This window comes from Acartia tonsa, chromosome 13, assembly GCF_053477335.1.
Source record: "Acartia tonsa isolate MP-2025a chromosome 13, ASM5347733v1, whole genome shotgun sequence".
Lineage (NCBI taxonomy): Eukaryota > Metazoa > Arthropoda > Copepoda > Calanoida > Acartiidae > Acartia > Acartia tonsa.
Window position 1 is genome coordinate 25,835,526 of NC_137272.1, and position 14,836 is coordinate 25,850,361.

Below are 14,836 nucleotides of genomic sequence, written 5' to 3' on the forward strand. Positions count from 1 at the left end.
ATTTTTGCTTCATTGTCTTCCTATTGGCTGATCTTGAGATTTTGCATCTAAATTATATCTATTGTTTTATGTTAACTTAATTCATGGCTAGTAAAGGTATATATTCAAAGGGGGTAATTTTTTTGATGTATTTGCAGTATAAAGTTTAGTAAAACCATTTAGTCAATTGCTCTTATTAAGTCAAACTGTACTTATTTAAGACCATTTTTTATGTATATTTGTCATAATTAAGAACAGTTTGACTTAATTAGAGCATTTGACAAATTGGTTACACTTAACTTTACAGAAAATACACAAAAAATGACCCCCTTTTATGTTTTAGATCACAACTACAGAAACCGGATTAAAGATTGGGTCCGGAGTAACCCTGTCAAAAATAGAGGAGACCTGCCTGTCCCTGATGGCCAGCCTACCAGAGGAAAAAACTGCAATTTTCAGAGAGATTGTCAGCATGCTTCAATGGTTTGCAGGTGAAAATTAATCTTTTGAAGCTGCTTATAGTGCCTAATAAAAAATTAATGTCATACAATACAAATCACAAATGATAGGCCCGTATATATTTTTAGCCATTGGTCAATTTCAATGTATGCTGGCCTATCATTAGTCATTTGCATTGTATGACGTCATTTTTTATTAGGCTCTATATCTTGCAATCTTTTTTTGCTTTTGAATCAGCAAATTTTGTACTTAAACATTAAAGTTAAACAAGAATATGTTTTACATTTGTATAGAAGCAGAAATCTGTTGTTTTGAAATAATAATTTTGAGGATGGCAACCCAACCGCAGCCTCTTAAAATGAACTTCAGCTCGGTGGCTGAATACTCTACTCCCAACTCCTGGAATATATCTATATTTTGTCGGTCTGGCCTAAAATATTAAATTATCTTTTTTCTAATTTTCATATCCGCGTACAACTGTCTATAACACGATGTGATCATACATGTGGGAAATGGGGTGTGAAGAGGGGTTACAACAACTTTTTTAACATTGTTATGGGAATGTTTATACTTTCCCTTTTCTCCTACCAGACAAGAGCTGGATCTTTAAATCATTTCAATGGTGCGCCAAATCGGGATGCGCCGAATTTCAGCCAACCACAGCGCGGCATTTCGTAAAATGCTGTGCTCTCATTGGTGGAAAGTTGGCTCACCCCGATTTGGCGCACCATTGAAATGATTTAAAGATCCAGCTAAGGTTCACCCCCACCCCCTGAATACACCACTGTATGCGATATAAATATATGTACATGATTAACAAAAGCAGATAGATAGATAACAAATATAATCATAAACACAATTTGTGAGGTTTCAGTGCCACATCCACTTGATTTATAAGGAGACACCACTTCAATCTAAACTTCATACAAATACAACCAAAATGCTTATGTTGTTTTTAAAATCTACGTTCGTTGGCCTGTTCGTCCGCTATGAACTTCTTGAGCCTTTATTTACTTATATTAGAGTCTTCCTATCGATTGCTATCCTTGGACAAGGATATCTTTAACAATTAGATACCATGTAATTTTATAATCAATACCATTGAGTTTACACTTCATTTTTCTTATAAAAAATTATGATCAAATTTCTTGTTCATTTTAGTTTTAAAGGTTTAGTTATTACATCCTTATTAAGTCCTAGAGGCCATGCCCCTAAAGTCTTCTAGGGGTAATTGAGGTAAAGGGGAAAGGGAGGGGTTAAGTTGGCGCTAGTTAAAAAAAATATAAAGAATGAATTGGGTATTTTTTTAAAGGGCAATTTATCTTTGGAGGGTGGAGGTACCTTCCTAGAAAAACCTCTCTCGCCCATACAATGCTTCACTGTAGAGGAGAACCATATCGATTTAGTTGAAGACACATAAACAGATAGACAGACGGACATTCTGTTACTTTGCATAACAATTATAACTATTCTGTAGCTGTTGATGATCGTATATTCGGCTTGAAATGTATAAACAGATCCTTTACAAAATAATTTAATTTACCTAAGGACACTTGAGGTACCCTTCACATATACACAACAGAGAGCCACGGAATTCAATATGTTACATAATAAAAACATCACTTGAGGTACCCTTCACATATACACAATAGGGAGCCACGGAATTCAATATGTTACAAAATATAAACTTCACTTGAGGTACCCTTCACATATACACAATACGGAGCCACGGAATTCAATATGTTACAAAATAGAAACCTCACTTGAGGTACCCTTCACATTTACACAATAGGGAGCCATGGAATTCAATATGTTACAAAATAGAAACCAGATTATGAATATAATTTTAAAAGAATTGTTACACTCAGAATGAATCAATGAAACAAAAATATATTTTTTTATATTTTCTTTGGATAGAAAATTTAATGTTAAGAAATTATGCTTTAAAATTTAAATTTAATCATAATTAACGTAAATCTAGTGACGACGTTAAAATATAGTTGTGGTTGTTTTAGCCCTTTCAACTCAGCCTGGATCATCGTCGTTTCTTGTCAGGTTTAAAAATCTGGATGTTTCCTGTGGCTTAGACCAAAGGTCTCTGACACTGAGTGTGGTCGGATTGTTCTTACAGCTGAATAAGTGATTAGTTGTGTGATATGCATCGTTACAGCGAGGGCAGATGTCTATGATGGGTGTTGGTTGATTAAAACATAGTCTAGAATAGCCACGCTATTCAAAATGTTAATAAAATGGAAACCCAGTTCTTTTTCTAACTTTGACCACTAATATGATTGAATAGGCTAGCCACAAAAGATTTCTATAAAAGGTGATTTGGTCAAATAATTAATGTAAATATTTGGTTGAACAAGTATGCAAACAACCATATTCGCAAACAGCTTTAGTTTGTACAAGATTAAAAACGACAAAGACTAAACAATCATAATGAAAAAATGCTCACAGTTCACATAAAGACAGACATTCTGGTAATTTTATTTATTAAATCATTAGTTGCTTCACCCCAGCCTCTAGGCACAATTAACCATCCCAAGATATTTTTAAAGCTTCCCTGAAAAGTACAGCCCATTTGGATTAGAAATTTCCGAGATTTTTAGATATAGAAAAATACCCTACTTCTTTATACTATAGATAAGTGGCTGAATTATAGAAGTAGGTAAATATGGTCTAAAACCATGACTTAAGTCTTAATATAAAATAGCCTTAAATATAGTCTAAAACCCTCTTTAGATTAAGTCTTAATATGAAATAGCCTTAAACCTTCCCAAAATTTACATTAAGCTTCCATACAACGGAGAACTTAATCGGTTAAATGTTTGTCAAAATTTTAAATTACAGACTAAAAACCTCACTTTATCTAAAAAAAAATATATATTTATTATTTCCAATGTTAATTAAATATAAATATTATATTATACATAATCACTAATGACGTAAATAGGTTCTCATTATTCATATTCATTTATTGTTCTTACACATTTTCAATGGGAGATGGATAGATTAGTATTCAGATAGATTTTTTCAGCCGCAATCTTGCTAAATTATTGTCAACAATCTTACCCTATTGGCAGCTGGCACTTTAAGTCCACGGCTGTCAGCCGCAGTAAAATAAGCCCAATTTAAATACCCTTCAGCCACAACAAATCTGCTCTAAAAATGGATGGCCGGCTTGCCTTTAGTTTTTTAATATGAAGAAAAAATAAATATTTTTGTATAAAAATGAACATTTTTGAAAGGATATTTTCCCTGATTTCTTATTGAATGTTTAATTAGGATTAATGATAATTAATTATGAGTTTTTTTTTATGTGGTGTGTAGCTTTTCTAGAGATGTTCTTAGCTGTATAACTTTGTCATTATTGGTCAAAGATTTATAATCACTGTAAAAACTATCGAGAAAAAGGATGACAACATCCATAAAAGTGAAGCTCTGAAATGGAAGGACAACGAACATTAACACTTGTAGATTGTCAGAACTGAATTAGCAGAATATTAAAGCACCAGTACAAACAATATTGTAAGTAAATTTGTTGCAAAACTGCATAAATAGATGATACTGTTTAGGGAAATACTTACATTTTTGGGACTTGTTTATAGAGATGCTTCGCTTAAAACATTGTACCTTGTTGTTCTAGGAATCCGTTAAAAAAAATCAGAAGAATCGGATTATTTTAACATACAAAGATTTGTTGCCAAAAAAGTTTAAAATCGACATGTTTAAAATGGCGTACGGACATTCTGGTATTGATTATAGAGTTGCTACGCTTTCTAAATTGTACCTAACTACTACAGGAATCATCATGCAAAGTTTGGAATCGATAGGACAATTCTAACCTGTTTAAATTAACGAAAAGAGCTAATTGTGACGTACGTACGGACGGACGTACGGACGGACCGATCCTAATTATAGAAAAGCTTCACTTTTAAAAAGGGACAATACAAGAGGGAGGGGACTGTAGATTATACTGGTACCCAATGTTTTATATAAAAACCTTCTTTTGTTGGCTTACAAACTTTGGTTACTTTGAGAAAATATTGATTTGTGTCTAATTTTTTATACCAATAATTTTCAACTATAGAAGTTATCGTCCATTGTCTTATCCCAGCAGATCCCTGTAAGCACTGTAAGATCAGTTGGAAAGAATACATTGATAGATATGCTACGCATCTTTTAATCTATTATTTATTGTTTATTTTCCTACTTTTAACCCATTAGTGACAATTCTACTTCCCGTGATCCGATTTTTGTGAAAATTTCAGGGTTTCTTAGTTTTTATCAAACTTAAACAAGTCTCGAAATAAGTTTTTTGATAATATGTAAGACAAAAAAGTTTTTTTTTTCGTTCAGTACTGCACGATTCGGATCGAACACTACTGCACGACACTAAAAATTGAAACACAATTGCACAAATAAACCATAATTATTGAGGGGATGGGGGAGGTGGGGGAAGGGGAATATTATGCTAAGATAAGTTGGCTTATATATATCTCCAGAGGCACCTTGATCACAAATTGGGGGGGGGGGGGGGGGGCCCGGGGGGGTATGTATAAAATAAAAACAAAAAATAAGCTGCTTCATTTCTAATCAATTTTCATTTAAGGATAACATCATCCATAAAAGCGAAACCTTGAAATAGTAAGACAAACAAAAATTAACACTTATAGAGTGTCAAAACTAAATAAGCAAAAAATGAATATATAAGTCTAAACAAAATTGGAAGCAAATTTGTTCAAACTTCTTAAATACAGGATACTGTATAAGGACATACTTACATTTTCAGGACTTGAATATAGAGATGCTTTGCTAATAACATTATTCCTTGTGGTAATAGGAATCAGTATTCAATTCTAACCTGTTTAAATTAAAAAAAAAGAGTTAACTGTCCTTGACGGACGGACAGACCAACCCTAATTATAGCAAAATTTTAAAGCTTAACCCTTACATATTGGTGGGGGGGATGGCTAAATATGCCCCCAAAAGAATATTAAAGTTTTTTAGGGTAAGTAAAAATTGGTTAAATTCGCCATGAATTTTGGACATTCTCTATATGCGCAGCGACTCTATAACTAACAGGGAGGGAGGGGACATGGGCTGTAAATTACACTGGTACCCAAAAGTGTATACCTGTGGAAATTTTTATTGCATTTTGGTTTGTTGTTTCCAAAAGAGTTGTGTCCAAACTTTTAAACCATTATTTTTAAATTACCGAATCAGTAATACTGTTTATCATCATTGGGGATATAATTGTATATCAATGTATTGTCCCAATGCATTATTCCTTTAGAATAGTTTTAAAATCTATTGATCCATCTTAACCCAAGACTACTTTATCAAACTAACATCTTTGTACAGGCCAAATATATATTTCAAAAACAGCTGAAAGAAAGGGTTAAAGATTTTGAATATGCGTAGCAAGAGGGGATTGTGGTGTGGTTGTTGTTTTCATTATTTATTTTCCTTTAGAATAATAATGACAAATAGTTATTTGTATATTTTAGAAACTTTAGCGTTAAGAGTACCTATCACATTCGAAAGACGTGAAAACAATACTTTCTACTTTAGAATTTTGATGTAAAGAAAGAAGTTGATTATCTGTAGGATATTTCTATAAGGGAACTAGACTTTAAAAACCTCAACTTTCATAAACTTAACAATTAAAAAAGTCCTTAATAATTGTATAATTTTAATATAACCCTTTTACCCTCCAAAAAACTTCCCTATTATTGCTGCGCTACTTTTAAATATGTTTATCCTTGTTTATTTGCTGTGAGAGGGCTAAAAATTTGTATCAATTAAATTTAGTTGCAAAGCTACTTTATAGTTCTAAATGTGGCTATGTCTAAAAAGTTTTTTGTATTATACGTAAGCTTATTCTGATAGAAGAAAAATCCTAAATATGAAGATTTCTAAAAGCAATAAGCACCGAGTTTTACTTTGTCAGTCGGTTTTAGGCTATTTAGAGGTGTATATACTTAAGAATACTTATTGCATATATGAAAAAATTAAATGGATATATATAGATTTAAATGCTTTTTGATAGAAATGAATTTTAGAAAACACATAGAAAGATAGATAGACATACAGACATCCATTACATATTGATATATTGAAGAAAAAAAATTACTTCTATAGATTTTGATCTATCCATCCTATTATAGAAAGCTTTTAGTTTTTTTATGTTTGTCTGTCAATATCTTGCCAACCACTGAACCGATTGAGTTCTCCATTTTAGGAAGCTTCACGGGATTGTTTAAGTCTATAACATATGTCATATATATGTAGGTCTTTGGTTAGTTTTAGGCTATTTTACTTCTCCCTCCATTAGATAACAATGGCCCAGCCGATAGCAGAGAAAACTTTAGAGAAAGAAAATGACATAGAGAGAGAGATACATTGAAAAAGAAAGAGAACAGGAGAAAAATTGAGAAATTGTCTTTTTTGCTACTAGACAAGACAAGGACGTTTTATAGTTGTTGTTAAGGTATAGCAAGTGTTTTTAAACATAGATAGATAGATAATGTCAATACGAAAATTAACAGAATATCTATAGTCTGTCTGTCTGTGTATACAAAAGGATCTCGCTAACTGCTGAATCTGTTCGGTTATCCTTTACAGTGAAGCTTCTCATAGGTCCTGGGAAGATTTTCATCTATGAAACATTGCTAAAAGTTGATTTTTTGGAACATTAAATGTATTTAAAAATTATTGTTCTATAGTGAACGATCCCAATCGATCTATATTACACGAATTTATAGATCGTTCAATAGTGCACGTTCCGAATCGTTCAGTATTGTACGACAATTAAATGTGAAAAAAAGCGCATTAAAAAAACACCTATGTCTAAAATTCTTTTTTTGTTGTAAAATATATAAAAAATACTATATGATAAGTCTACCTTTTTAAAAATATTTAAATCAAATGAGTATTTTTTACCTTCTTAAAAATATTTTTTTCGAATTTGATGGTGAAGCCATAACAAATGGTTTTGTACTAATTTATGATTGACCAATACCAAACTTATATAATAGAATGTTTTGCCCATATCCTGACTCTATAATATTCATTAAGCCGAAAAAGACCTAAACCTTCAAATTTCATGTGTTTTTTATGGTTTTTTAAATCGTGCATTATTGCACGAATTGTCACTAATGGGTTAATAGTAGTTCAGTACAAGGACAGTTATGTCCAAACGTAGCGCAACAATAACAACTATTTAAAAACAAACAACTGTAATACAGTTTATAAAAAGCAATTATACAAAGAATTACATTATGTTTAAATAGTGTACATAATTTTAAATGCAACTTACACTATTAAAGAGTTGCTAAAGGACATGCAACGATAATTTAATCTCTCTCTGCAGCCCTTAGCAGATACGATTTGGAGGGTGATTGCCCGCAGGCTTCTGAAGTACATACAATTTTATCTATTTATTTATACGGAGTAGTAGAGTTAATTTGGTCTGAAACTTACAATCTCAGAAAGCACTCGTCAAAATTGGCAGTACTTTACAGGGAAGCTTTATAAATGTCTTAGGATGGGTTTAGGTTATTTTCTTAACTTCTCCTGTCCTCCCCTAGAGGCGAGGCTAGGGGCGATGCAACTAGTAAAGAATAAAGTAAGATGGTATAAACAAAATTAATCTATTATATTTCCCCCCAGACTTATTTCCATTATTTTTTGTACTATGTATCTTTTTTGTATATTAGAAGAAAATTAAATTATCTCATGTCTTCCATACCTAGTCCAATATAGTAGCTTCTCTGTGTTCTTATCATGTCTGTAAGTCTCCTTTTAAAAAAAATATTTAAAGTTGATCGGGTTCTCCTTAACAGGTTAGCTTCTCATAGGTCCTGGGAAGGTTTATAATTATTTTCTTGGGGGGGGGGGGGGGGAGTAGACAGCCCCAACCCCCCCCCCCAAAAAAAAATGAAAAATAGCCCCCCCCCCAAAATAATAATTTTTTTAACTAAAATTAAAAATGGGGGGGGGGGGGGGCACCCCCCAAAAAACTTTTTTACTTTTTTTCTTTTAAAATCTAAAAAAAGAAATTGGGTTATCAAATTCGACACTCCCCTTCTCAAGTGCCCCTAGAGGCCTCTAGGGGCGTAGCCGCTGGTAATGATTATAGGGTTATAATAATAAATAATTTAACTTTGGCCAAGGCACTTTTTATCCATTCACTTTCAGAATTTTTTAAAAGGAATGTTCGTGTTTTAGTTGGTACAAAATGATGGATTTTGAATTGTGAAAAATAAATATTTCTGTGTAAAAAAGGCTCAACATTCTGGCTTTAGAAAAATCAGCAAAACTTGGCTATCATAGGGATTTTTCAAAAGAAGATAAAATAATCTTTTTTTACAAATCGGTATATTATTTGAATTCCAAGAATAGCTGAAAAATAATGTCTTAATCCTTGTTGTATTTCTAGGAAAGCAGATAAGAAACGTGGCTGCAGTGGGTGGAAATATTATGACAGGAATACAATTATAACATTATTAGTAGCGCAGCTACTATACAACTTGTACATGTAAGTTCGTTACTTAATCAAATTGTTCAAATATGTTTTTGTGAAGTCACTTTCTTTTGTTAAGTAATGTTGAATTTAAAGTGAAATTTTTCTGATATCCTTATATAAAAGTAACATGATGTCTGTATGTGAGTGTGTGTCTACCTTAAGATCTTGGTAATCACTGGACCGATATGGTTCTTCTTCTTATAGGTTCAACGAAAGTTTATAACTATTTTGGATAAATTCAAGAGAAATCGCCCCTGCTAAAAAACCTACCTCCTTAAGATTTTTAAAAAACTTTTTCTCTTTAAACTAATAATAAAAGCGGAAAGTTAACTTGCCCCCTCCCTTCTTCCCTTAAGTGACATTAGTGCCCTCTAGGGATGTAGCTGCTAGTATAAATAGATCTTAATTAAAACTATATGATTATAATTGTAAATGCTTGTAAAGGAAGCCCCATATCTGACTTGAATCCAATCTTTATGGCTGCTAGGTTTTAAATGACGTTTAATCTTTTAAAAAAATACAGTCTGTATTTTTTAATATTAGACAATTTAAGAGCATAAAAATAACAGAGAATAAATTCTTATGAAACTTGACAAAAGATATATGACATAAAAATAAACGGTGCTTTCAAACAAAGTATTTTGTTGAGCACTGCTAACCCTTAATTTGAATGTATTTAAATGGGAGGGGGGGGGGCTATTAGTGTCAAAAATAGAAAGATTTAAAATATTGACGTAAGATTATTTTTGTTCTATTTACCTATCCTATTCTATATAAGTCTGAGTAAATAAGATTTTTTAAATTGTGTACTTTAGACCTAAGGAAGGCGTTTGATGTAAAGCTTCATGGTACTATGGTTTATTAAAGATTATTTTAGAATTTCTAAATAAATTAAAAGAGAAAAATAAATATATCAAAATTAAATTGGTGTACTAGCTGTTTTATATTTATAAATATAGGCAAAGAATTATTCTTCTTTAAAATTAAAATTTGTATTATTACTTTTTAATTTGGTAGATTAAAATAAATAAAATGAAAACATTGTAAATTTTGCTTTTGTTAAGTGTTTAATTATAGAAAATTTTAGTTTTGTCAGCAAAGCTTTCTAAAAAAACGCAAAGAGCGAGGGGCCAAAGGACTATTTATTACACTAGTCCACAAAGTTTTATAATAATGTTTTCTTATTCTTTGGCTTATCAACTTTGATGACTTTAATGAATTTTGATTCATTAAGTTGAGTGTTTAAACGTTTCAACCGCTTATTTTAGTGTACAGAAGGAGAAATTCTGTTTATCATCATTGGAGTTGTAAATAAATTTATCGACCATTGTCTTATCTCTTTAGATCCCTGAAAAAAACGTCAAAAAACGTCATTTAATCCGTCAGATCTCGGCTAACAGTGAAATCCCAGAGCTCTGAGTTTGAGGTGCCATTTGATCAAAACTTCTACACAGCTTACAGGTGAGTCAAATAATATTTACGAGTGGCTGTGTCCCTACAGGGCTTTAGGCAAGTCAAGTCCATATTTAATTTCATTTTAAAGTAAATTGTTTTTTTTTTTAATTTTTCTTGAAAGGGTTGTACTTCCAAAAAACAGTTAAAAACTTCCCTGCGCCAATAGAAGCTTCTTTCCAAAAAGAAGATACATAGACATTTTAAATAAGGATTTATAAAGAGGTAGAGTGTTAGGAGGAATGAGACATTGGAATGCAAATCATACGGTACTTAAAGTTTTATCAACACTGTGACTTTTGAGACTTCTTACCTAATCTAAATCATATATATATTTTAGGAAAAATATTGTGAAGCCAAATGAAATCCTGGTTAGCATCGATATTCCCTTTACTAAGAAAGGTAAAGCTTTACTCATAAATGACTATAGACTCTTATTAGTCAAGGGAAGTGATGCTTATTTGTCTAGGGAATATGAATATAAATATTAAAATCTTTATATAGGAAAATAAGTTATATGACTGCAGTTGGGTACCCCCCCTAATTTGTTCAATGTTGGCTTTGTAGTTGGTTGGTTTGTTAACGAATCTCTAGCATAGATTTATATACAGATAACTACCCCCCTCCCTTCTTTTCCAATGACCTTTTTGGTCTGCTAGCAAATTGTTTACTGCTACTTGGCTGTGTTAATATTACCGACACCATTGGTTGATTTTCAAGGACCCACTTGAGAGCCGGCAAAAGGTCATTGGGATAGGATAATACAGTTATTTAACCCCTTCCCCCTCTAGTGTTTTAATCAAATGGTTTGTTCACCATTATTTTTTGATTGCATTAATAATATTTATTTTCAGGACAATATTTCTATGCTTTCAAGCAGGCACGTCGAAGAGATGATGATATTGCCATTGTTAATTCAGCTTTCAATCTTACTCTTGGCCAAGGAGAGTGCTTTATATATCATTTAAATAAACAAACAAAAATCATTATTAGCATTTTATAATATAACTTTAAAAGACAATACATCAGGTATTCTTAATTCCTTTTAAAATAAACATGTGATATTAAAATATAACTAATGCAATTGAAAATTGTGTTTGCACGTAATTGTTTAAAAGGGGGAGGGGGGGCAAAAGTGACACTTTTTGAAACCAAAACTAAAAGTCAAAGGAACTCAACTAAAAAAGAGTTACAGGTCTGAGATTTTGCATGGCAGTTGCTTTATAGGGGTACAATATGGAACTGTGAAGAAACGGCGGCGCAACCGCCGAAAACCGCCGAGAAAAGGCAAAAAAAAAATTCGGCGGGAAACGGCGGTTTTCGGCGGTTGCGCTGCCGTTTCTTCACAGTTCCATATTGTATCCCTATAAAGCAACTGCCATGCAAAATCTCAGACCTGTAACTCTTTTTTTAGTTGAGTTCCTTTGTTGACTTTTAGTTTTGGTTTCAAAAAGTGTCACTTTCGCCCCCCCCCCTTTAATTTTGATTATTGAAATTAGAGCAACTTCGGTCAACATAATTTTTAAGAAATATTTTTTTTTGTATAGATTAGCTATACTGCTTTTATGTGTAGATTACAAGCTAAATGGAAAATACTGAAATTCGTTAAATAGTTAATTAGACAGTATTAGAAAGACACAATTACTTATTGAAAAAACTTTATCATTAATTTTAGTTTTGTAACCTAACCTTTAATACATAAAGCACAAATACAGGTAATGTACTTAATGACATTTGCATGGCATTTGGAGGCATGGGACCTACAACTTTACTGGCCAATAATACAATGGCTGCCCTGAAAGGTACTATTTATTTTCACATTATATTTTACAATTATTGATTAAAATTTAACACTATTTTATGTTTCCTTTAATTCTTTTTAATAATATGTGTGTGTATCAGTTTTCTCAAAAGTATTATTTCTAATTTTTTGAAAAAAGAACATGGATTATTAGAAAGCGCAAACTCTTTCTGCTCTTTTCACCATCAAACACACACCATCAAACTCAATTTAATCAATTATGGACAGACAATTTGAAGAACAAAAGTAGGAATTTTAATGATGAAATAAATATCAGAACTCTATTTTCAGGAAAGTCATTCTGTTCTGAATTGGTAGAGACAGGTTGTGATCTGCTGCAGAAAGAGCTTCAGTTGTCGCCCGGTGCTCCAGGCAGGGTTAACAACTTTTTAAAATTTTGATTTTATTCCATGCTAGTTGGAATTATGTAAAAACGCAATCTTAGGGTAAAATGAGTAGATTAATTGATAACTCTTAAATGACTAAACTCCCAAGTTGAAACTTTACCAAAAATCAAAATATTTAACTTTAAAGTTGGTAACTCTGTCACCAGGTGCTATGGTGAGATACAGACAATCCCTTGTGCTTAGTTTCTTCTTTAAAACATATCTCAAGGTAAGGTAAACTTTATAATAGACACTGAAAAACAATATTACATAAAGACATAACATACTGGATTTGATGCCTTCTAGAGGGAATTAAAGATCAAAATATTAAATTAGTTGCATAATTTTTCCCCTTTCTAAAAAATATATCAAATATAATAATTTAGTGAGTTGTTGACTATGTTACCTTTTTTTTTATAATGATAATATAAAACTATAAAACTAAGATTTGAAGGAATGTTTTAGTTAGAGCTATGCTCCTATTGTTTGGATACATACATAACCGCTGGAGTAAACTCATAATTTTTTTTCACAGGTATCTAAACAACTTGGAACTCTGAAACCCGAGGAAGAATCTGCAACTAGAGAATTTGAAAAGGAACCTTTAAATTCTCACCAACTTTTTGAAATTAAGGTATATAAATTATTTTATTATTTTACATAATCAAACAGCTTAAAATATGTAATATGTTAATACTCTTATTTGAATATATGTCAATCTTAATAACATTTAGATATATAACAAGTGATTGACCTTGTTGCCTAATTTCCTCCAAAAATCCAACTAATGTGCATGGAATTTTACCCATGAAGTAATGATAGAGATTTGCTGGGACTCAAACCCTTTAACTATTTCTCCCTTTCTGCTTAATATTTTGTTAATCACTACAAGAGTAAACCATTTTAGGATAACAAAGTAAAAGATGGCGCCCTGGGTAAGCCACTGAAGCACAAATCAGCTGATTACCAGGTGGACGGAACTGCTCAATACACAGACGACATTCCACAAGTGGATGGAGAATTGTATGCGGCATTAGTGCTTAGCCAACATGCTCACGCAGAAATTGTATCTATTAATGCTGAAAAAGCATTGGCAATGGCAGGTGTCCATGAATTTGTATCAGCCAAGGATCTTAGTGCTAAACAAAATAAGTTTGCGACCACCATTACTCCAGATGAACTTGTGTTTGCTGATACCCATGTGTACTGTGTTGGTATGATTATTGGTCTGGTCCTGGCGGATAATCAGGACCTTGCTCAGCGGGCAGCTAGAGCTGTTCAGGTACACCTTTTCTCTGGTAATATTTCTTACATAACATTCTGTAAAATCTCATATATAACATTGATTTTTTTTCTATACAAGCAAGTTATAACTGTAAGTACTGGAGCAACAATAATCTTTCAAACTAAAAAATGAATTAACATAATGATAATGTATCCTGCACTGAATTAATGGTGTTGGAAGCCTAGGGTTTAAATTACAAATAGCCAAAATTGTATATCTGAGTCTAGGTAAAAAAAGGAATAGTACAAGGAATGTATAATCATTTCTAACTGCCTTTAAAACGACATACATTCAGACCTTATTCATAAATCGCAGCGCTTCTTATGATTAAGTTTTCATTCATACAAAGATTATTTTGTACCTCTTCAACTATTTTATACAGTTTATTCATGAATATTAAATCATAAACAAGTCTATTTTTCTGAATATAGATATTTGATTTCTTAACCGATCTTGAAAAATAAACAGATTTTTTTATCTCGTATTGTTTTCTTTGACATAGCTAATGCTACTCGTCAAGTATAGAAGTAATTTGTTTTAATAAAGTTCTGGAGCAAATGGCCCCTAACAGCTCTTAGATACCAAACTATTTGTATGTTAGACCTTTGTATGGAAGTTTTAACTATTTATTGCATAAATTCCATTATTCATTACCCAAGTCATAACTACACTTAAGTTTTCATCAAGCATCGTGTCTGACATAACAGCAGTTGGATCCAGTATGTTATATAGTAATATGAAGAATAAGAATATAGTTGACAACTTTATAACAATGAATTTGTAGCAATTAATTTTGTCTTCCTTATTTTTCTCCAATAATTTCAGAAATACAGAAAAACAATAATCCTTTTCATTCATCTTTTCCAATAAGAAATTTTTAAAGGCGAAGCTATTCTTTGATTTATTTTGTCTGTCTGTCCATTTTCTCATCTGCTATTTAA

At 31.8% G+C, this 14,836-nt stretch overlaps 1 protein-coding gene across 3 annotated transcripts in view; it reads left to right on the forward strand.

Moving 5' to 3' along the window:
* Positions 1-14,836, forward strand: part of ry (xanthine dehydrogenase rosy) — a 60,546-nt gene that overhangs the window by 24,898 nt on the left and 20,812 nt on the right. For all 3 annotated transcript variants that reach the window (XM_080180852.1, XM_080180853.1, XM_080180851.1), the window contains exons 14-24: positions 323-470; positions 8,885-8,930; positions 9,414-9,458; positions 10,358-10,432; positions 10,764-10,825; positions 11,278-11,365; positions 12,137-12,225; positions 12,516-12,596; positions 12,778-12,839; positions 13,146-13,244; positions 13,518-13,892. In XM_080180852.1, the coding sequence (XP_080036978.1) occupies positions 323-470; positions 8,885-8,930; positions 9,414-9,458; positions 10,358-10,432; positions 10,764-10,825; positions 11,278-11,365; positions 12,137-12,225; positions 12,516-12,596; positions 12,778-12,839; positions 13,146-13,244; positions 13,518-13,892 (1,170 nt within the window). The remainder of the gene's footprint in view (positions 1-322; positions 471-8,884; positions 8,931-9,413; positions 9,459-10,357; positions 10,433-10,763; positions 10,826-11,277; positions 11,366-12,136; positions 12,226-12,515; positions 12,597-12,777; positions 12,840-13,145; positions 13,245-13,517; positions 13,893-14,836) is intronic.